The sequence below is a fragment of the Pagrus major genome, chromosome 22 (genome assembly GCF_040436345.1).
Source record: "Pagrus major chromosome 22, Pma_NU_1.0".
NCBI classification, from domain to species: Eukaryota; Metazoa; Chordata; class Actinopteri; order Spariformes; family Sparidae; genus Pagrus; species Pagrus major.
The window spans coordinates 17,040,595-17,064,875 of record NC_133236.1 but is presented as its reverse complement, the minus strand read 5'-3'; the positions used below and the strand labels follow the sequence as shown (position 1 = coordinate 17,064,875).

Sequence of the window (24,281 nt, the reverse complement as noted above, 5' to 3'; positions counted from 1 at the left end):
TGCTACCCTGCGTCAAGAATTAAATGTATCTATATTTTTAACAAAAATGCGGCAACCTGGTTGGTTGAATTACAATGATGTAATATAGAAATTATGCATACATTTAAGGATTCCTGCACATGTGAATGCTTTATGTACGCATGCATGTATTCTCTATGCTGAGTGGTACATAAAAAGCGTTGACCCTTTGGTCTTCTTAGAGTGCTTTTATCAATGAGGTTTTTATCTGATTAGTGCTATCTGTCAGCTCCAGATAGCGCTGAAGAACAATATGACTTGGAGCAAACATGATGGTTTATGACACAGCGATACCCTGTGCATGACTTCATTGTGTCTGGACTTTCAGCCAGTGTTTGCTCAATCAGACTGACTGGTCGGTCAGTAAACTAAGAGACTGTATTGCAAGCTGTATTGTGCAGTTAACAGTGCTGCAGGTTAAGGCATTACAGGCCTTGGATTTTTATTTACCACAGTGGAGTTGCACTCAGAAACTGTGGGGGGCGCCAAATCGCACAAAATGCCAATTTCTACATAATGTGACTTTTAAGGAAAACAGTGCAGGATACCATCCAGCACATTAAAATATTTTATATTAAGGGGATTATTTCAAATATATTCCATAACAAGATAATAAGAAAAGGAAAAATAGAGTCCCAATTATTGAATGTATTAAACAGAATAAAATATGGAGCGCTAGAGAGCACACAGTGATACTCCACAGGAGATTCTTACAGAGGAAGAAGAAAAGTTCTGTCTCTGTATAAGAGAAACTAATCATAGACTACTGTCCAAGGTTTGACTGCCATAAATATATTTCATGCCATTATTTCATATGATTGTTATTTACTTGATTTATTTTCATGAATATAGATTATTTTGTATTAACACTACACAATGAAGTACATTTCCAACTTTGTACAGGGACACATTTAGTTATGGCCATCTCCTCCAAGACAACACGAGAATCAGGAGAGGTTTATAGTAAAGAGTTCATAAGGTCAATCAATCCTTCTTGGTTGTGTTTATTCGCATGTTTTATATATCATATGCATATTTATAGTTCCGTTTCTACAGTCTGTGCGTGATACAAATGCATGCTTATCCTGCACATTGTCGTGTATTTGAACAGTTGAGCGATGGATCTGATGACGGTGATGTTGACTGAACTTAAGACGAATAAATCCATCGGTAGTGACACAAGGGAATAAAGTGATCAGCTGTGTCAAGGTTGAGAGGTCTAACAGAATTAAAAGTGCATAATAAATTACTAGCCTACATGAATACAATAAGTTAGATATTAATTTATGCTTTTGTTATATTTGGATCATGCATTGTGCCTTTAATTTATTATTTTTTCTTTAATGCTACTGATGACAAACTTACAAACGTATTAGTAGTTTAGTAGTTTTTCCTTTTAAAGATTTAGCATAATTTTTTTTGGCATGTTGTTCTTTATTGATGGTGATAATACAGACATACATGGGGTTACATTAGAGGAGATGTATCTGAGCACCCTTTCCAGTGTGTCAGGAGCATGTGGGTGGGTGGACATGACAAACCTAGGAGAAATACATAACCTCACAGCCAATCATATCCCTTTTAAAAGCAATGCCCTGCCCACAGCCAGTTACTCTGATTTCTGTGTATAATTCATCTCTTTTATCTTGGTTTGTGGAAGACTTAGGTGCATGGATTTGGCAGGGATTTGGGGGTCCTTCCCTAAAAAGGACATTTTACATTTTTTAATTAAAAGAAAAAGCTATTTGAAATAATTTTGGACCAGTCTTGTTACTTATCTGTGTATGAAAAGTTGGAAAAAAAGATAATTAATAAACATCCAAAAGGCTTAATGCACCTAACTCTTATAGTGGTAGGAAAAACCCTGTAATTCTTAAGTTTTAATTGATAAAAAATGTAACCACAACCGTCTTAATAAAATGAAATAGAATAAAATAATATTTTTTATTCTATTTCTGATTTGAATGGCTGCTTTTTTTGGTTTGCAAAAATAAGCTGTCATGTGTGACCTTCGTCTGATTAAATCATTTTGACAATCTTGTTTAAATTGGCAGTCCTCAAAGCTTATGTGACCACAAAGCTGATGTTAGCAGATTTGGCAAACTACTCAGTGTAACAATCCATACTGAAGGGGTTGGGAAATGCGATTAAGAAGTCGACAGATAACCACTGATTACACAGAGCAGAGCATAAAGTCGATAATATCTGCAGAGCTGTACCTCTTTCTAATCATCTCGTGTTAATGTTATCTTGCAGCTTGATCCTGCACCGTCAGGAAGCTATATGCACTTCTCAGGCTACATTTTTAACAGCGGGAAATAAATAAATAGTGAAGGGGAACAATCTTAGAAAATATAATCAGTGTTCTCAGGGGATCATACAGTTGACCTTTATGCCCAATGACTGATTAGGCAAGAGTGCCTACAGCCGCCCAGAGGGGGACTGCACATGTTTGTCTCCTGTGATGTGGGTCAGAGAGTTCATGATCACTTTCATGGGCCTCAACATCAGCAGGATGATGTGCCATTCTTTTATTTCTTTTGACTGAAAATTGATGTAATCAGCTTCATCATTACCATCCTCTCCTATGCTGCCTCCTCCTTTCCCTTCTTCTTCTCTGACTTCTCATTCTTCTTCTTCTTCTTTTTATCACTTTTCCATCTGAGTCCATAAATTGACAGAAAAAGAAAGCTGATTATAAGATCACCAGTGGAAAAGAACAAGAGCCAGGTTAGCTGCAGCCAATAACATCACACTGGATTTGTGCAATTATGGTGACCACAAAAGTGAACATTACACACATGTATTATTCCCCTCTAAACATCGACGGCAGGTAAAAGTTACTTTGACAAATTTAAATTAAGGAAGACAAAAGTAACTTGTGACAGTAACGTTGACTGTATCACAGTAAACTGCACTTAGAAACAAACCTATTCTACTCTAACTTTGAACATTAAATGACTGACAGCACTACAGACTTTTCGAGTACACTCATTTGATACTAGTGACTGTCAAACAAAATATTTCAGATATAAAAAGACATTTTTCTCAATAAGAGTGTGTGCTAGCAACTATTTTTAGACTTTTTCCCTCAAAGTATTCTATCTCATTAGACACTCTGACCCGATTTACACATGGTATTAAAATGAGATCTTTTACGGGATAAGTTATCCAGATAAGTGATCCAATCTGGCCTTTGTGTTTACACCTGATAGTTTTAATGCATTGTTGTTATCCTCATTGAGATCGGGTCTCTTTCCTCCGAAGAAAAAACCTGCGTGGGTGTAATTTGAGGTGGCACAAATCAGCCCCCGACTGCCTTCGAAAATCATGGAGTTTTGTGATTTGTTGAGTTCTTTCCCCTCTAGTAAATTCTACAAATGTAATATGTTATTTCTTTCTTTGATTAAAAAATACAGTGTCAGTTTGTCCCGGTGTGTTGCGGTACCGGCATGTAACAACATAAATTATAGGCTTAACAACAGATCATCACACACAGTTTTTACTGTATATAATTAATCTCCCACCAAATTGCTTTCATTTTTTATGCAGTTCTGTTCAATAACGCATCTTTTGGCACTTTCATAGCACAAAATAGAGGTTTAATCAGTAATTACCAGCATTCTCAGTTATTTGTTGTCTAAATTTGAACAACAACTTATATTTTATGTTAGCTAAATACAAATACATGTGTCATGTTATGTTGTGTACAGATACCAGCACATTGGACAGATTGCATTTACATCTAACTAAGATAAAAACACGATGCGAGTCAGACTACTTCCAGATGTGGTCAGGCAGATCCAATCATGAGGCACATTCTGACATGATCAACTGGAGCGTCTAAAATGCAAATGAAGCACAAAGTGTGTTCAGAGGCTGAAGCTCCCTTTGGACTCTATCTGTGTACATGTCGGTCAGTGCAAACACTGTCAGTATCAGGCAAACTTTTTTAAAAGGTGCTGTTGAGGATATATTGCAAAAGGCCATTACACAATGTTCAAATATAGTTATGTGATGGATTTATTAAAAAAAATACAAATTATATTTACATTTTAAAAAACTGCATGTTCTCTTAAACTTAGTGTGGAAAAGACTGAACAATATCTGACAAAAGAAATCAGTCAATCCAAGGTGATCACTCTTTATTTATTTATTGCGTGACCTCTGCCTGCCAAAAAAATTTGACTGTTGTGCCATTTTAAAGAGCAAATCAAACTGGCTGAACATTTGAATATTTGTAGATCAAAGTACATCATTTAACACACATTCAAGGTGGGTAAATGTTTTTAACAGTTTTCATTTGGGTCTCGTGGCAGTGGAAGCTGAACAACTAGCATCTACAGAAAGTCTTTACGAGGTACAATACTGTAAGTACAATAACTACATTTATTCTAGCTGTAAAGATTAGCCTCATTCCCATTTAAAACAGCGAGGATAGTCCTAATGCGTGTATTATTGTGTTTCATAACTTTAATTAAATACTTACTTAATCATTAAAATAATAAAAAGCTGATAACACCTCTAAGTACAGATTTAAAAAAATAGCCCAACTCTGATGCATTTATAGCAGAGTTTGTTGATGTGAACTGTCCCTGTTGAACAAACCAGTAAATAAAATGACCAAGCCAACACCAAAGGAAGAAATGTTACTTTGAGGTGTTCTTTTCTTTTTGTTCAGTATCATCAGCAGCTGATAAGTTTATCATTGTGTCATCTAGAGAGACTTTGTGTCCAGAGCACGTCCTGATCACCCAGTGATCAGGACGGCTGTTAGCTGGTGAACTCCACTGATTGACTTTGCATTGTTACAGCAGTTCAAGAGTATTAAGCTCACTTGATTACAGTATGGACTTTTAAAGCCCTGGGTCCTAAATTTTACTCCATAAAATACCCCACTAGTTCTAATTATGGATCCAGTGAGATGTTAAATAACAAACTACTGTAGTATGATCATTGTCATATGAGTTATCACTATAAATCATAGAAAATCACAGGGAATATAAGAGTTCTTCAATAAATGGCTTATATAGCTGACAGCAGAGAAACAGGCCTCGACATGACTGAAAACAGTAAAATCCCTTTGACCATGCTACTACTCTTCATCTCAGTTATATTAGATGTGGTATAGTATTTTATCCAGTCTGATGTACATTTAAATATTGTTCAAGTGCATCTTTAATGCAGCTAAAAGAAAAACATTTTGAAGATTTATCAGAATTGATCAGTTTTGTAAGCCATGAGTATCCTTTAAACCTTTTGCCTTTGTCCCTCCACACGGGAGGGTGGGGTGGACTTTGAGCGTTCACAGCCCTGTCTGTGCCTCCCCTGTTCTCTGACAGAGCCCAGCTGAAGGTATAAAAGTCCTGAGCAGAAGCTGAGAAAGCAGTCTCGTCTGAGTACTCGCTAACAACGAGGGAGAGAGCTTCAACGAACCCATCATGGGGGACTCAAAGCTCTGCCTTTTGCTACTCCTTAGCACATCTGCCTTGGCTTGTAAGTAGTTCTTATAATACATTTCTTTGAGCATTGTACATACTTAAAAGAGTATGATAGCTTTTTTTGAAGTTCTTCTTTTTAAATTTAGCATATGATCTCCCACTGTTTTGTTGTCTGCAAATTATTCAAAAATGTCCTTAATAGTATTGTATTCTTTTTGACGAACCTTTAAAAGTATCTGAGACTAAACTCAACTAATAATGATAACACTTAAGCGTTACAATTAAATTAGATTAGCATATTTGATACATTTACAAAAAAGTGGTTGAAACATTTTTTTTTAAATGTATTTGTGTTGTTCAAGTCAGTGGGGTGTAGGACAGTAGAGAAAGATGCACTTAAAACCAAAATATAAATAAATATTTTCATCTTTAAAATGTCAAGAAATTGTCAAGAGTAATCATCACAATATCCAAGAGCCCAAAGGGACATCTTCAAATTGAATCTGTTGTCTAACAAACTATCCAAAACCCAAAGACTTTTCATTTACTATCAAAAATAACAAAGAAGAGCAGCAAATTCTTAGATTTCAGAAGCTGGAACTGGTAAATGTTTGACATTTTTGCTTGGAAAAGACTGAATTGACTGATCATTGCAACAACAACCTAATGTGGCAATGAGCTAATGTTCTACCCACTATGTTGCAAATGTGTCAGAATACCAAAACAAAATTAAAATCAGAAAGCCTGAGCAAATTTCAGGTCCTGAGTTGAACTTTTATGTAAGGGGGAATACACCTAATATTGTTGCATATTAATTAGATAATTTATGATGTAACCGTGAATTAACATTCCTTATGTGAACTGATCACATAAAGTTATTTGTTAAATGTGAGCAACAGGATTTCATGATACAATCCACATTAATACATGCATTTAATTACCATGAGTTACGCATCAGTTAAGCATTACTTTCCCCTTATAAAGTTACAAAATAACATGTAAGTGAAATGTTACCCACCTACATGTGGAGACATGCTACTATAATAATTATAAGCCAGGACCTATGGATAAGTGTAGTTAAGCTATATTCTGTTTTATTCAACAGTCAATCTGATTCTTTTCACCTGAATTATAATAACTAAAAAATTAATTATCTGACTTCATTCTTCGCAGTTGCCCAAGATGACGATCAACCAACCTGCCCACGTAAGTTACTCCAGACTACTTGCTGTGATCATGATAGTATTTCATTTTTGTGTTCACATCCAGTCTACACATTTACGACATTTTTATGGAGGTAAATATATTGCTTTTGCATACAAAATATGTTCTAAACATTAATTTTCTTTTCCAGTGGCCAAAAGGTACAAGCCCCTGCACAAGTATGAATATCTGTATGAAGCTGAATCTCTGAATGCCATTAACGGAGCCTCATCGCTCAAGAACGGACCCAAGGGCTCTTGCAAGGTATGAGAAAGATCTCTCACAATCCTTTTTAGTTAACTGTTTTGTTAAATGTTTTTGTTGTTTTGTCCTTTAAACACTTAAACAAACACACACTTACCTTCTCTCACAGGTTGAAATGGAAGTTCCGCAGACTTGTAGTTTCATCATCCGCACCACTGGCTGTAGCCTGAGTGAGGTGGTCGACATGGACGCAGATGGCAACGCTGTGTTCGGTCCTTCACCCAGCTCTGATGCCTTTGCCATGGAAATGGAGAAGTACGTAACTCAATAAGAATCACTGATGTTTTCTATGAAACTTGAATCAACAATCTGAGATTTTTTCTGAGATTTTGCACTGATAACTAAATCTAAATGTCATACATTTTCTTTCAGATATCCTCTGAAGGTTGAGGTTGATGATGTGTACAATGTGAAACTGTACCCTGAGGAGGGTGAGACAACAACCATCCTGAACATCAAGAGAGGTATCGTCTCCGCCCTGGCTGTGCCTCTGATGGAAGAAGACAAGATCAAGAACATGGTACATTTATAAACCAAGAAATTAAAAACATCTGCATGTGTTAGTACCAACTTCAAAGCAAACCATGCTGATATTTGCAGCATATATGCGAAACAACTTCCTGTTGTACATTCTAAATATATATATATTTCTTTGATCATTCATTTCAGCCCACCATCCACGGCAAGTGCAAGACTTATTACACTGTCAATGCTAGAGAGGACATCGCAACGGACATCAGCCTCAACAGGGATCTGTCCAGATGTGACAAATTCAACCCCATCAGAGATAACACCAGCCCCCTGGCACTCATCTCTGGCATGGTAAGATGCCCAAACCTCATTGTTTGTGTTAGAAACATTGACTTTTCATCAAATCTCCAAGAGAGATATTAAGTCCAAACTGTTGCCACTTAACAGACTCTAGAAGAAAGATATTAATGCTTCCTCAGATATCGACTGGCACTCGATATGGTTAAATATCTCTGTTCATCCAGAAATCTGAGCCAGTAAATGATACACTTTAAAATAATTTCCAGGTTTTAACTCACACCTTAAATATTACAACAAATGAAACTCAAATATTTCTACATTTGTCAAGACAATACCAATATCTCTTACATCTGACTGAAAAGTGGTATCTAGGAAGTGCAGTTCAAACTCTGTAGCTCCTTCATTTCAATGTATCTGCTAAACATGGATATTTCTCTATCTTCAGCACTACCCTCTTGCCCAGCTGGTCAGAAGCTCACAGGAATGCAACTACAAGTTTGACAACGAGAACAAACACATGACCTCCGGATCCTGTACTGAGAAACACATCCTCATTCCCTTCTCTCACAAGTAAGTCAAACCTTGTACTAAACTCTATAAAATGCTCAGTTATTTAATTGTACATACAGGTATGTCTTGTGCAAGACATCTACAGTATTTTGAACCATGTGTTTTCTTACAGGGGAGAATACGGAGTCACCAATGTTGGAAAGCAAGAACTGACCCTGGTTCAGGTTTCTCCTCACAATGACCGAGTCTTTGACCACAGTAAGCCTTATGTTTAATTTGTATTGTTTTGATTTACAGCTGATTGGTCACTCGAGGTAACAGACTCATTATAACATGTTGCTTGTATACCATAGGTGTGACTGTCAAGGGTCTTCACATGGAGGCTGTTGAGGACAAGAGTGTTGTCCAGGATAAAGATGCAGCTCTGAACCTCCTGAGAGAACTGGCCACTCTGCCCGAGACTGAGGGTGAGAGGAGGGCCCACCTTTTCCACAAGCTTGTCACCATGGTCCGTGGAATGAAGGTTGAGACCCTGAGTCCCGCCATTCCCGAGGCTCTTGCCGTGTCCCCTGTCCTGACCTACCAGGTTCTGGCCCAGTGTGGAACCCCTGAGTGCAGCAGTGCCATCATGCAGATCCTCAGGACTTTTGACAGCTCTGCACTTGAGGTTGATGCTGGTGTTTTTGCTATGGGACTGGTGTCCAATCCCTCTGCCCTCCTGATCAATGACATGCTTGAGATGGCCAAATACAAGCCCAGCAAGGCCATCATGTTTGCCCTAAGCAACGTTGTCAAGAGGTGAGTGAAGTTAACTACACTTCACTCCAGGTTAAATTCTGAATAATTAACATATAATTTTTGTGTCAAAGAAGATACACAAGCCTGAACTGTATGATTTTTTTTTCTTGAACAGGTTCTACAAAGCTGAAGGAAAACTGATCCCTGAGATTTACTCTGTTGCTGAGTTCATGGGTAGCCAGTTGGGTGACTGTTCTGGTGACAAGGACAACACTTTCATGACACTGAGGGTAGGCATCGCACCCAATAGTTCAAAATTAAAAATTAATGACAGGATTTATAAGCAGAACCTTATTTTAAAGTATGCCAATTAAACAAACAAACATCAAAACCTGACCTCCACTGGATGACCTCCTAAAGCATGTCTGAATTTAGCTCTGCCCAATAAGGAAAATCCCTATTTTTGTTTTCATTCTAGGTTATTGGAAACATGGCTCCAGCTCTGGGAGCTGCTAGTCCTGCACTCAGAACCGCTGTGATCCAGTGTGTGAACCAACCAGCAGCTTCCCCAGCTGTGCAACAGGCTGCCATTCAAGTGTACAGGCTGACTCCTGTCCCTGAGGAGGCAAGTCAAATCATTTAAAGTTTTGACACATTATTGGAATAAATCCACTGTATACTTATTTTATTTATCTTTTTGGTCACAGGGCAGAGAAGTTCTCATGCAGGTGCTCTTGGACAGTGCCAGCCCCATGCAAAAGCGTATTGCTGCATACCTGGTGCTTATGAAGGACCCCCAGCCCACTGAACTGTCCCAGCTGGCTGATGCCTTGCCCAATGAGCAGGACACACAAGTCAAGAGCTTTGTGATCTCCCACATTACCAACATTCTGTCGTCCTCTGAGCCAGAGACCCAAGAGTAAGTGAAAAGCACATGCAGCTGTATATTTGCTGTTTCACAACATTTTGAGTAGGTTTTCTGATTTGATTTGAACTGTAACATTTTATTTATTTCCTACAGATTGAGACAGAAGATTCGTGATGCCCTGCAGGGTAATGAGGTCGGATCCATCATGGACCCCACCAAGTTCTCTCGTAACTACAAGATCGGCTCTGTTGAGGGCAACATGATCTTTGAGGGTACCAGCTACCTGCCCAAGGAGGTCATGCTTGAAATGACTCTGAAGGCATTTGGCTATGACATTGACATGATGGAGGTAAATATTTTGAGCTGTTTTAATCCAAACTAAGCTTTTGAGAGGATTTTTCATTCAGCTAAATTGTGTCAACAAAAATGCTGTCACCATTACAGATTGGTATGGAGGGCAAAGGATTTGAGCCAACTGTTGAAGCCCTCTTTGGAAAGAATGGATTCTTCCCAGACACCGCCCTGAAGACAATGTACTTTGTCTCTGACAACATGCCACTGAGACTCAATGAGATCCTGCAGAACATGCTGCCTGCTCTGAAGAGAGACAGAATGAAGAGACAGGTACTCAAACCAATCTGTTTTGTACACATTAATCAGACTAAAAACCACTGTGATCAATGAATGATCAACTTCTCCATAAGAGAAAAATCTTGTAATACAGCATGCACATCTTTCTTTAGGCTTCCCAGAACCTGATGAGGGACATTGGACGCAACCTCAACAAACTTGTGAGGGAACTTAAGACAGCACAGTCTCCTGAGGCAATGGTTTATCTGAGGCTCTTGGGAAATGAACTCGGATATCTGAGGACCAACGAAATGGAGGAGATGGCCTACTCTGCTGCCATGATGATTGACAGCATGTTCAAGATGTTCCCAGCTGATGTAAGGAAGTTATCAGTTTTTTTTTTTTTTTTTAAAAACACACTGAATACATTACATTCATTTAGAAATTTCCTTGTTTATGATGTCATATGTCTACATTTATTTGCCACAGATAATGAAGGCCCTGATGACCAAGGCTGACAACACAATCTTTGCCCACTACATCTTCATGGATAATGAATTCTTCCTGCCAACTGTCACTGGTGTGCCTCTGAGGATTGCACTGTCTGGTACTTTCACCCCTGGCATCAAGGGAGGACTTAAGATTGCTCCTGACATGGTGATTATCTTCAACATTCTCTTAAAAAACATATTTTACACCCAACTGTATCATTCTTTCATACAGAAACAACACAAGTTACCTATGTCTGTCATGTTTCCACAGAGCGAAGTTACCTTCATGCCCTCTGCTGGCATTGAGTTTGTAACTCAGGTTGGCTCCCACATGCCTGAATATGTCAACTCTGGATTAGAGATGCACACCAACATTTTCCACGAAAGTGGGCTCAGTGCCAAGATCGCCTTTGAACGTGACAATGTCAAGTTGACTATCCCTGCTCCAATGAGTCCTACAAAGCTCATCAAAATGACGTAGGTCAAAGCAGAACTTTCAGATATTATGCAATATTCTCTGTTCCACAATGTCAACTTCTCTATGTTCAATTGAAAATAGCCAAAGTCACATTTTAACTTTTCTGCATTTAAAATTCAGAAACACCTTGGTGGCAGTGACTGGATCAGAGGTGAAAACCATCCCCCCTATGGTGACAGACAAGGTTGATGTTAGTGAGTGCACTCCCGTCTTCGCTGGAATGAAATACTGCACTGCTCTGCAGTACATTGATGCTTTCTCTCAGGAGACAGCCCCCTACTTCCCCTTCACCGGAGACAGCAAGTGAGCAAAACTTTATAAACCAACAGCACTTTCTTGTTAATTACTTACCTATGACTAACTGCTGATAAATTGTTTTTTCTAAATAGATTTGCCGTGGAACTCCACCCCACTGGTGAAGTCACTGAGTACACAGCCACTGTTGCCTACGAGCTCCTTAGGGAAGGAGAAGAGGGCCGGCAGAAGGTTGACTCTGTGAAGTTTATTCTGAGGGCTGAAGGTAATGTATAACATTGGAAATTAAGTGTGATTTATTATTTATTTATTACTCAATCTGTAAAAGCTCTGGAGTTTAAAGGAGTTACGAAATATGACTCTATTGGTTGGCCGACAACAGGTGCAGAGCCTACTGAAGCTAGAGCCATCATGAAATACAACAGAAGGAGGAATGTCATCACCGCCGACATCCAGATCCCTGACTACGATGTTGAGGCTGGACTCAGGCTGGGTGTTGTTGATGGAAACACCAAGGGCAAGGGAACTCACTCCATCTCTCTTGACTTTATTAACAAGAACATCCCTCAGCTCTCACTGGTTGGCCGTGCCAAGTAAGAAATCAACCATTAATCCTCATGGTATAAAATTAATATCACCCTCATAACTGAGAGTATGCTAACTCTTTGTTGCATTTTTCAGTCTGAAGGCCATGAAGGAAGGTATGCTGCAGGTCCAACTTCTTGTCCCCTCAATCAGCGCTGATGCCACCGTCACAGCTAACATGAAGCGTGATGAAGAGCTGGAACTGGAGCTTATGAGTGACATCAAGGTCATGGCCGCCACCTCCGAGCAGAAAATCTCAATGAAATATGGTAATGTAATTTTTACTCTTTTTGTTAGAATATTGCATGGCAAGTCATTGTTGTCATAATTGTTTCTTAAACAGGTGCATATAAACCCCATTCACATCCCAAACACTGCTACTTCTGGAATTGCTGAACTTATGTTAAAATCTTCAACCCAAAATAATTAGCCGAAAACCAATCACATGACAATGTCAGCCATTTAAAGACAACTTAGTTTTAGGCTGACAGAGGGCAAATCAAAGCTAAAAACATTCTAGTAGCAAACCTGTCTTTTTGTCTGTGAGAAAATGGAAAATTTTGTTTTGTGAAGAGTAAGTTTTGTCCTGGGCCAATTCCAGCTTTACTCTCACCTTGGGTTCAGGGGAATATTTTCTCCTGTCTCATGACTCATTTTATTGCTCTCTATTGTTGCAGATGCCAGCAAGTTTGAGGTTGAGTTCAAGTCTGATGTGAACACTGACACCACCAGCTTGCCATATTTCGATATGGTTGATAAGTATGGCAACGACCTTCTTGACATGGAGGTGGGGCAGACCGACATGAAGGTCCGTCACATCTTCCAGAAGTTTGTGGAGGTAGGAATCTTTGATTTGACAATGATTCAGATTTTCTTTGGTAAAAATGTGAAGCATGCACAAACAACTAACTGATTGTCTTTTGTTCTTAGGCAGGAAACAACTACATGGAAAAATATGGTGCTGATGTCGCTTACATTCAGAACTTCAGAGTACCTGAAATGCCTGAGATTTCCCTGCCAGAGAAACTGTTCCTGAATACGTAAGTGTGAATGTCTCCATGATAAATGTTTAAATTATATGAATATTTGCCCACAATATTTAAGAATATAACTTTTGTCTTTTAACAGTGAAGCAAAGGCTATCTACTACTTCAACAATGAGCGCCTCACCATTGCTATTCCTTTCCCTCTTGGAGGAAAGTCAACAGAAGAGCTTAACTTCCCACCAGCTTTGACCACACCCAGCGTGTCTCTACCCCGCTTTGGACTGGAGATTGTCTCCATGGAGATTCCCATCCCAGAGCTTGTTGTACCTGAGAGCCTTTCTCTGTCTATCCCTCTTTTTGGCAAAGCTGAAGTTTCAACTCTCATGAGGAGTAACGTATACGACATGGAGGCCTCAATGGCTGCCGGCAAAGATGTTGTGGAGACACCAAGCTACTCAGCTAAGTTTGACGTGAAAGGAACCTCCCCAATTGACATCCTCTCAGTAAAGATTGAAGGTATTTCATAGTAAATGTCATTCAGAAATTTGAATGTCCATATTTAATTCACTGATTTATTGTTCACCATTGGTAGGAAGGTTTTCAGTTACAGTTTTCAACATCCATTGATGTGAAACAATGCAACTTAATTTCAGTTATAGTTTTCTCTAAAGAAAACTACACTGTAGTGGTGTAATGTGCATTTCTGCTCTGTGTATGATAAACAAGCAAACAAATTTTAAAAGTTTGTCAAAAAAGTAAGCACACTATGCAATTATCAATTATAAATCATCTTTTCTTCTGTTGTGTTTTTTTTAGGCTCTGGTATGTTGGCCACCACTGATTCCATCAAGGCCAATTTGAAAAGCTCTTTGGCCCATAAATTCATTGAAGCCAGTATTAGTATTAGTGAAGAGGCAACGATGACGGACAAAGTCAACTTGAAATCAAGCAGCAAGATTGAAGCCACCAGTCCATTTGGTCTCAACATTGCACTAGAGCACACTGGTATGACTGGAATCAACACTGAAGAAATCTCTGCTGCCAGCAACTTTGAGGGTATGTTCAAGGCTGGACCCATGTATGGCAAGACCATTTCAACCCAGTCATTCGCCATCTTCCCCTTCAGGCCAGAGGCAAAGATTGATTCATCTGTTCAGATTGACTCCACCATTGTTCAGGCCCAGAACACAATTGCAGCAAGCCTTGCCAATGGTGAATTCTCAGTTGTGTCTAACACCAATGCCTTTGAAGACACCTTTACCAATGTTGCTGAGCTTTCCTTCAAAGACAGCAAGCTGTCACTGAAGTCTGATGCAAATGCTCTTGCTCTTGGTATCAAGATTCGCAACCAGGCCGAAGCCTCTGCTGGTGCTGGTGAAGTTGTCATGAGAATGGAGACAAATGCAGATTATTCTGATGATCGTGTTTATTCTCTGCTGACTGCCTCTCTTGATGTCAATGGTCTGACTGTAAACAGTGATGCCACCATGAAGCTCCTTGAAAATGAGGCAACTCACAAGGCTGCACTGAGAATGAACAAGGATGGTGTGACCACCACTGGAACAACCACCCTCCAGAGCCCCCTGGCCCTTGAAAACACCTTCAATGCTGAGCTTGATGCTTCAAGGGCGACTCTATCCATTACCAATAAGGCTGCGATGAGTGACATCAAAGTTGATAATGCCAACACTCTGACCATTACTCTCTCTAGCCTTGACTTCAACTCAAGGGCTGAAGCCATCGCAAGCGAGTATGCCTCTTACACTCACGATATCACCATTGACCTGAAACCCTACACTGCTTCTGCAAATGTTAATAACAACCTGAAACTTCTGGAGGCCAACTTCATTAATGAGGCTCAGTTGCAGGCAGAGCTGTACAAGATCGACCTGACTGGCAGCCTGAAAGCCATCTATGGCGAGGAAGAGATCAAGCACACCTATCAGGTAAATTATGCCGATATGACTGCTAACGCAAAGTGCAGCACCACTGGAAAAGTCTTTGGAACTCACATGAGCCACAACACCGAGCTTGAAGTTGTTGGTCTTGCTGCCAGGTTCACCAATGATGCCCGCTTCAACTCACAGCCAATGCGCTTTGACCACACCATCCGTTGCAGCTTTGTGCCTTTTGATTTCAACCTTGATGCTATTTTCAATGCTGATGGAGACATGACCATGTATGGAAAACAAAGTGCTCAGCTCTATGGCAAGTTCCTCCTGAGAGCACAACCCCTGGCTTTTGCTAGCTCACACGAATGCAGGGCTTCAGTAACCCAGCAGCTAGATAACGGGTTTTCCCTTGAGACCACATTTGACACCAATATGGATAATGTTCTGTCACTCACAGAGCAAAAGACCAGTTTTAGAATGAAGTCTAAACTGAATGAGCATGGCTTCAATCAGGAGATGAGTGTTTACAATACTCCTGAGAGAATGGGAATGGAACTTTCTGGCACAATCCTCACAAACATCCTCAACACAGACTCCACAGAAAACCAGGACTTTGCCCTCTCTGGCTTCATTAAGTATGACAAGAACACAGATAGTCAGATAATTAAGTTGCCTCTAATTGAAAGTCTGCCTGTCTTCATGGAAAGCTTTAAGGGCTTTGTTGTGCGTATTGCTGAGACACTGCAAGACTACATCAACAATGAGGAGATGAGGGCCAGACTTGAGGCTCTTCCTCAGCATGTTAGTGACTTTGTCTCTCAACTTAATGTAGAAGACAAACTAATTCAGCTGAAGCAGTTTTTCAATGATCTTACTCAAGATTACGTCATCACCATGGAAGATGTGGAGGCTTCTTTGACAAACCTGAAGGTTACTGTAGAGAAATTGCTGGCTGATCTCAGTGTCTACATTCAAAACTTTGCTGGCATGATAAAGGAGATGATTGTTAGTAACAACCTGCCCGAAGCCTTTATTCAGAAGATTCAGGAACAGCTGAATGCTATTAACGAGGAGTTTGACATCAAGGCTATGGTTGTGTCTGTGATTGATACCGTGAGGGAGATGATCCAGCAGATTGACCTGGAAAGACTGGAGGGAAGTAGCATCGCATTCCTGCGTGATATTGACGCCAAGTATGAAATCATGGCTAGACTACAGAGAATCATGATTGACGTGAAACGAATGATTGAGACATTTGACATGCAGACATTTGTTGATGAGCTGAAGACATTCGTTTCATCCATCCACCTTAGACGTCCCATTAATGCACTAGTGAGTTGGATACCCACAGAGATTTTCAGCGATATGACAGATTATATTAGGGAAATGATTCAGGAACTTGACATTGTAGGCAAGATCAACACATTCTATGCTAAGATGAGAGAGCTGATTGTAACATATGAGGCTGACAAAAAGGTTCAAGCTATCTTGGAAGGTGCTGTAGAGCTCATCAAGCAGTTCAGAATTGAGGAAACCATCAGGAATGTAGCCAAGATGGTGATGGACGCAGACATTCCCACCAAATTCATGCAAGTCTTCCAGAATGCTATCAACTACTTGAAAACTACTGAGGTTAAGGATATAATTGAAGGGCTGAATATGTATCTTGAAACTCTTGTGACTAAGCTGAAGTCATTGGAATACAATGACTTTGTGGATGTTGCTAATCAATTTATTGCTGAGTACACAGCTTACGTGAATGAGTTGATCAGGAGTCTTGAAATCCCCCAGAAGTTTGAGGCAACAAGAGATTTTGTCAACATTGTTTTATCCTCTGGTAGAGCTTTTATGGAACGCCTGAGAGAAATCAAGGTTGCAGAAATTATTAAATCTGCAAAGGATATCATTGACACGCTTGTGTTTGACAACCTTAAGGCATTTGCTGACTATATAAAACAGGAAATTACAAATCTTGACGTCAATGCTAAGATTCAGCCCTTGCTGAGACTTGTCACTAATTTATACAGAACAGCCACAGACATCACCAAACATTGGTTCCACACAGTATTTGACATTGTTCAAGACATGGTCACTGATCAGAAAATCATCAGCGAGATTGAGCAAATCATTAACAGCCTCATTACTGAACTTAGGAAAGCTGAGTTAAACATGCCATCCTTCACCATTCCTCTCACTGATCTTGTTGTGCCCTCAATGGAGTTCAGCATGGCTAAGCTTCGTCAGTTTGAAATCCCACCACAGCTGGACATCCCGGAGTTCACCATCCTGGGCTCCTACACTGTGAAAGCCACCACAATTTCTGTTGATGACATCAAGCAGAGAATAATTGAACTAATTGATTTCATTGTAAACTTTGAGATCAAAATGCCTGATGTGGATGCTTTCTTTGGAGACCTGACTTTGAGTTACCTTCCTTCCATGCCTGAGATTACCTTCCCAGAAATGGCTCTTCCTGAGGTCTCATTCCCTACCATCCCCCAAGTTCCAGTCGAAAAGCTTTTAAAGTCTCTTCAACTTCCTGATATCAAGCTGCCAACCATTCCAAGTGAGCTCATGGTCCCATGCTTTGGTAAACTCTATGGTGAGATCAAATTCCAAACTCCCATCTACAATGTCAAGACATCTGCTGAGTTCCAGAACTCTACTGAGAGTGATGTGACACCCACATTCACTGGATTCCTTACTTCCCAGGCCACGTCTCCAAGTTTTGAATTTTTGAATTACAAACTTGATGCCACTGCTCGTCTCGCCATCCCAAAAATGAGTCGTGTCGTCTTTGCAGAGACACTTAAGTTGAACCACCTTGCTCTTGGAGTTGAACATCAAGCATCTGTCACTCTTTACGGCCTATCAGGCCAGGCCCAAGCCAAAACTACAATTAAGGTTGCAACTTCACCTTACACTGCCGACTTCATGAACACAGCCTTTATTGCCATGGAAGAAGGAATGTCTGCCTCTCTTGATACAACTTACAATCATCTCGTGAGCCTCCCAATCGTCAATGTCAGAAGTGAGGCCACTGTAACCCAGAAAGCAATTGTTCGTCAAGATGGCTACACCATCACTCTAACAGCTGACAATTCAGGAAATGGCAAATTTAATGATGAAGATGGCAACCACAAGAGCAATTTGCAGATGTCACTCACTCCCAGCATTTTCACTCTCACTTTCTCTGGTGACACAGACTCCTCTATCTTCAAGATGAAACAGCAAATTGCTGCTGAATGTGGCACCCTTACATACTTCAAGTTTACTGTCCGCAATGAGGCAGAGGCACCAGTTATTAAGAACAGTCTTTTTGTAGCATCTGGACAAGGCAGCCTTTATGATATGAAGGTTGAGCTGAAAGCAAACCATGACACAGAACTGGTTGGTGCAGTCAGTGGAGTCCTGTCCAACGGAATCAACTTTGTAGCCCGACCCATTGAGTTGGTCTTTGATTTCCAAAACAAAGGAAATGTCAAGCTCAACATTTTTGATACTCTGACTGGTAAGATTGACCTGCAGAATGATTACTCTGCTATGTTCAAACCTGACAGCCAACAGATGAACACCGTGGCTCTGGCTCGTCTTAATCAGTATAAAATGTTCTACAACTTCACTGTTGACAACAATGCAAATGAGGCTGGCGTCTTTGTTGCAATGGACGGTGAGGCCAATCTTGACTTCCTGACATCCCCCATCAGCATTCCTGAGATTGACCTGCCTTTTGTTGACTTCCGTACTCCAGCTATTAGTGATCTGAACTTGTATGAGCAGACTGTATTGAAGGACATTTTGACTACCACTGAGCAGACTTTTGATGTGGATGCCAAGGTTGTTTACAAGAAAAGCCAAGCTGCACCCCTTGTTGATATGATGGGTCTGATCATGATTCCCTCTGTGGGTGACCTGATCACAGAACTGTCTTTCAAGTCTGCCATCATTAATCTGAATGCCAATGCTGGACTGTATACTGATGATGATCTTGTCTTCCGTCTGGGAGCTACCACTGCCTCTGTGTTTGAGAGTTTAAAAGCTAAACTTGATGGCACCACCAGTCTGACCACCAAGAGAGGAATCAAGTTGGCCAACTCCCTGTCCCTCGAAAATCCTCACATTGAAGGCACTCATGACAGCACTATCTCTATGAGCACTGAGACTTTTGAAACTGCCGTCTCTGTGGCGACTGTTGCAAAGATTGCACTGCCTATACTCAACCTGGAAGTAAACCAACAACTGCTTGCAGACACCAAAACTAAACCAAATGCAGTCTCAACCTTGAGGATGAAAGGTGATTTTAACATCCCTGTGATCAAGGCTGTTGGGAAGGCTGAGGCAGAGCACAGTCTGAAGCTGGAGGGAACCTTTGAATATGTTTCCATGGAGTCATCCACTAAGGCAAACATGGACGGCACAGTGCTCGATGACTATCTACTTTTGGGAGTTCTGGATAATGATGTTAATCTGTATCTGAATAACGATGGCCTACGCTCCACCTCCAAGCTTATTGCAGATGCTAAGCTTAACTATGGCACCACCAAAGTCATTGGCATGGATATCAATGAGAATCTTGCTGTTGAAGCCTCCCTGAGCCGCGTGTATGCAATGCTGAAGTATACTGGCAACAACGAGGCAAACTTGTTCAATTTCAACACCAATGGAAAACATGTTGCCCAGGCGACAATTGATCTTGCACCAATCTCTTCCTTGACTGCTGATATTGAGATTGATATTTCTCAGCCAAGCAACCTGGGTGACCTCTCCATCTTTGACAAGACTGTTGCTGAAGTGACAGCTGCTAATCAGAAGATGTCTACCAATTTCAAGTTTGTCAGCCCACTCTACACCACAGGCCTGACAGCTGAAGTAGAGGGCAGTGCTCCTGTCTTCAAAGTCACCTTTAAGTCCTCTGCCACCTCTGTCATTGTCTTCTTGGAATATGACCTGGATGGTGAGTTGATAAACTTCCCTGAACATCTTTACCTGTTTTATGTTGAAAGCATTGGTGAGCACTAAATCTTGCAAAAATGATTTCTTTCAATAGGTTCAACTACAACAAACTTTGAGAATGAAGCTCTGAACATTATTAGCAAGATTGTCCTGACACACGCTGACCTGACCATGAATGTCAACCATGTCATTATGCAAGCCTTGAGGTAACAATCTATGTTTGTTTTACTATATATTAAACAATTACTTCTGCTATTCAATGTTTAAAGAAATTAACTCCCTTTTTGACATTTTAAAGGAAAGCGACATGATGATGGCAGATAAATATTCAATCTTAATTAGATTTCTTCCTTCACGTCAAGAATTTATTGTGATTTTTTATTTGAAATTCTTTTTTTCTTTTCCAGTGACTCTCGTTATACTCTGAATGTGGACATCACCAGCCCTACTTTCACTGATGCGAACCTTCGTTATGCTGCTCAAAGAGACGGTATCAGTGCCTCAGTATCTACCCCCTCCACTGGCTTCCTTGGCCTTCAGTTCAATGGCAGAGTCCCTCAGATGAGTGCAAGACTCTTTGGTCGTTATCCTGTGAGTATCATTAACATGACCTTTTTGATACTATTTAAAACTAAACTCTAAAATAAAAGAATATCGCAAAAATATATGTATTTTTTTCTTCTATTCAACAGTCCGCCCCAGAGGTTGATGTGGACATGCTCGTCATCAGATCATCTTCTAAGGATGCTGATAAGATGACCCTACAGATAGCCTACAACATGGAGGCACCCAAAGTAATGCTGTCTGAACTGAAGACAAGACTGCCTTCCATCATCTCTACATTTACAATGTTTGCTGACAAGTACCAGATTACAACAAAGATGGAGGAGTTGAAGAACCTTGTTGTTAACCGCATCAGCGAGGCCTATGATGCCGCAATCAACTACGATGTCCAAATGAGCCAGCTGTCAATCTTCTTTAGAAACATCATTGTCCAGTACCAGCAGACTGTCCAGGTCTTCTTGGATGCTCTCATCAATGTCTTAAGGGAGACCCAATTCAAACTGCCTGGGTCTGATGAGATGACCACTCTCCCTGAGGTTCTGAGGAAGCTGACCAGCAGCATTGCTGCTATGCTAGATATGGCCATCCAGACTATCTCTGAGAACATGGAGGTCTACTATAACTCCTTTGTTGAGAACATCAGCAGTATAAAATTGCGCATGCCAGTTGGTGATGCAATCACTGTACATGAGATTGTGGATCAGGCCAAAACAGTTTTCAAGAAAGTCTTTGATGAACTGGTGGACTTTGTGAAAAATATGGAGAGTCTTGACACAATGCTAGCAAAGATTGGTGAGACTCTGAAGGCTGTTGTGGATAAATCTCAAGAGTTTGTTGACTCTGTCAAGTCTGACTATTTAGATTCAGTGTTTGTTAACATCAACGTCCTCTATCGTAACCTTATCACAGCCTTAAAGAATGTTGTTGACAAGATCTCTGCCTTCAATATGGAGGATCTGAACAACATAGTTAATAACATTATGGATGTGTGCATTTATGTAGTACGCACGTTCAATGACACCGTTTCTGGTATCATGCAACAAGCTTCAGAGGAGGCTCAAGCCTACATTAAAATTAGCGAAGGAAGGCTTGAGATTGACCTTCCATTTCCCTTCCAACAGTGAGGTACCCTCACAGTCCATCAAGTCCATATGAAACACTGCCATCTGTTCAAAACACATGCTTGGAAGGAGTATGGACCATTAGCTCTATAACCATATTTATAACAATGAGATTAACAAAAAACACCTGTTGCATCGTTTTAATTTAGATGGTTTACTGTGTACAAAGATTGAAAATGTTAGTTTTGCTCAAACTCATGTTCCAACAAAGAGTGAAAAGCATCAATAAAAAACATCAATGCAATCTAAGTGTCTGATTTCCTTCTTCGTGGCCTTTTTGGAATTCACTTTCACACTTTACATAAGCGAGAGCAACTCATCAAAACTGTATTAAATTCATTTGTAGAGATATAATTTATTGGTATTTTTAGTAAACTGCGATTCTGCAAAACTTACAAATTATTTGATTTAATCACGTAGTGAAGTCACTAATTATTACTGATGTATTTTAGTGTGTTCATGCTGTTGTTGTCACCCAAATATGTGTCTACAAAATATACACATGCACTGTATACTTCTAAACAGTTCCAGCACTAACGAGATAAAACAACACAAAAAAGAATTAATACAAATAATAGTCTGATAGGTTGCCAGTAACTCAAGAGCAACAGACAGAAATACAAAAAATATTCATTGCTCTGCAATATTTAGGACCCTGACACACTAACCCAACCACAAAGAACTAGCACTCGCATATGCCGGCTGGGCATACTCTGCATCACCTGACAGCTGATCAACATGCACATGCTGTACGTTCTGAGCCTGTTTCAGAGTAGTCAGTAGTCTGTGTAATCGTAGTCTGGTAAAAAACTTGCAACTGCAACTGAAAAGCATATTTGCACTTGGGACAGCTTCTATGATAACAATATCTTAAAGGTAAATGGCTGCAGACAGTAGAGGTCCTTAGCCTCCTCCAAATATTAAGTAACTGGGTGTTACTAAAGAGCTACAGAATAAATTGTGCAGGAATTGTGTTTATAGGTGATCTTGAAAAAAAACCCAGCAACAATAACAAAAGAAAAATGGCTTTCGAGAGTGCCCAGGTTTGGTCAAAAAAGCAGCTGTAAATACTCCCTGCATCATTCAAAAGAATAAACAGAATGATCAGACCACAGGGCTTCAGTTAGAAGCTATAAAAAGTGCTGAGAGATGAACACACACTTTTTTTAAACGGCTATCTCTGTCTCGCGACACTGCCAAAAGTGCCAGTGGAAAAGCCTTACTTTTGTTGATCTTGTGCATCACCCACTGCCAATGGTGTTACTCTATTCTACTGATCCACGGGCTGTGATAACATGGCAAGGATGCACCAGTGAAATGCACTTAAAGAAAACATATCCATACTAACAGGATTTAGGAGTTTAATGTGTTTAATCTACAATTAAGTTCTCATATGAGCTTTATTATGGATTGAGAAAGGATAATTACACCTACATGGCACTTTCACAAATCATAGATAACACTGACAGCTACAAATTAACACATTTGCACTTCTCTTTAAAGCAATTTGACACTATAAATCATGATATTTTGTTAGCCAAATTAAAACACTACAGTATCACGTTGTGTGCCGTGTCAGCCTTGTTTGTGTTTGTTTCCTGTTGTTTTTTCCCAACCTGTTTCCCCACTCACGTGCTCCTTCCCAGTGTGTTTGCTCGTGACCATGGTTTGCCGCTGCAGCAGAGAGACACACCTGAGCTTCATCAACTCATCAACAGCCACTACAAAACCCTGGTCTCCACCTCACTTCAGTACCGCATTGTTCTGTCTCGACTGGTGACTCTCCAGTGTTCTTTCATTGTGACTTACCTTGTGTGTTTTTGGATGCCTTTGTTTGATGCTGTTTGTCAAACTGTTTCGTTCACTGCCTGCTGCGTCCCTGTAACCCAGTGAGACCACTCAACCCTGCAACTTGTCTCCTGCTCACCTGTCTGCCTTCGTCTTCGTCATTCCCCTTTATTGTTAAAATAAACCTTGTGACTTCAAATCCTCGTCTCTCTGCTTTTGGGTTGACCAGTACCAAAACCTAACCCTACAGTTTCCAAGTTGATACACTGAAGTGGTTACATGAAAAGAGAAGCAACATGTATGAATAAATGGATCTGCTTCAACAATTTTTTAATGCATATAACGTGGATCTATTCTAGGATCCTTGTTTCTCATTCACATTAAGAATTTTTCATTCATTTGTACATTTTCTTTTGCCATTTGGTTCACGGATGATATCAATATAATTTTATCACATACTAACTTATATACTCAGGTGCACTTTGGCCTCACTCCAGAGAGGGTCATACATACTTTCATTGATCCCGTCCATGTGAAGTACACCTGTATATTACCCAGTACCAATGGTTTCACACTATTCTACTGATCTACAGGTGACAATAACACGGCAAGCATGCACCAGTGAAAGCAGACTACAAACTAATATACTTGGATGTAAATAATGCTGGATTCAAAATACTACTAAAACTCTGCAAATATTTTATGAGGAAGGAAATGCACTTTTTTGGTTTCCAAGAAAACTTCACAGGACAGATGATAAGTAGCCTGTTGCCCTTCCAGTGTGG

The 24,281-nt window shown here is 40.1% G+C and overlaps 1 protein-coding gene across 1 annotated transcript; it reads left to right on the top strand.

The window, feature by feature from the left end:
- The first annotated feature begins 5,360 nt into the window (after positions 1-5,360).
- On the top strand, positions 5,361-21,952 carry apobb.1 (apolipoprotein Bb, tandem duplicate 1). The gene is made up of 28 exons (XM_073493055.1): positions 5,361-5,514; positions 6,633-6,665; positions 6,814-6,926; positions 7,036-7,181; positions 7,299-7,446; positions 7,596-7,748; positions 8,143-8,267; positions 8,380-8,465; positions 8,561-9,005; positions 9,121-9,235; positions 9,424-9,570; positions 9,653-9,864; positions 9,967-10,162; positions 10,258-10,437; positions 10,557-10,760; positions 10,873-11,040; positions 11,146-11,351; positions 11,473-11,655; positions 11,742-11,872; positions 11,990-12,200; positions 12,289-12,461; positions 12,870-13,030; positions 13,123-13,232; positions 13,321-13,694; positions 13,995-20,024; positions 20,118-20,229; positions 20,431-20,614; positions 20,716-21,952. Exons 1-28 carry the CDS (start codon positions 5,460-5,462, stop codon positions 21,709-21,711), a joined length of 11,397 nt encoding a protein of 3,798 aa, XP_073349156.1. The 5' UTR covers positions 5,361-5,459; the 3' UTR covers positions 21,712-21,952.
- The last annotated feature ends 2,329 nt before the right edge of the window (positions 21,953-24,281 follow it).

Coding starts and splice junctions, on each gene's coding strand:
- apobb.1 (XM_073493055.1), top strand. CDS start 5,460: ATGGGGGACTCAAAGCTCTGCCTTTTGCTACTCCTTAGCACATCTGCC. Junction 7,447..7,595: donor AAGACAAGATCAAGAACATG/GTACATTTATAA, acceptor CATTCATTTCAG/CCCACCATCCACGGCAAGTG. Junction 8,268..8,379: donor CTCATTCCCTTCTCTCACAA/GTAAGTCAAACC, acceptor GTTTTCTTACAG/GGGAGAATACGGAGTCACCA.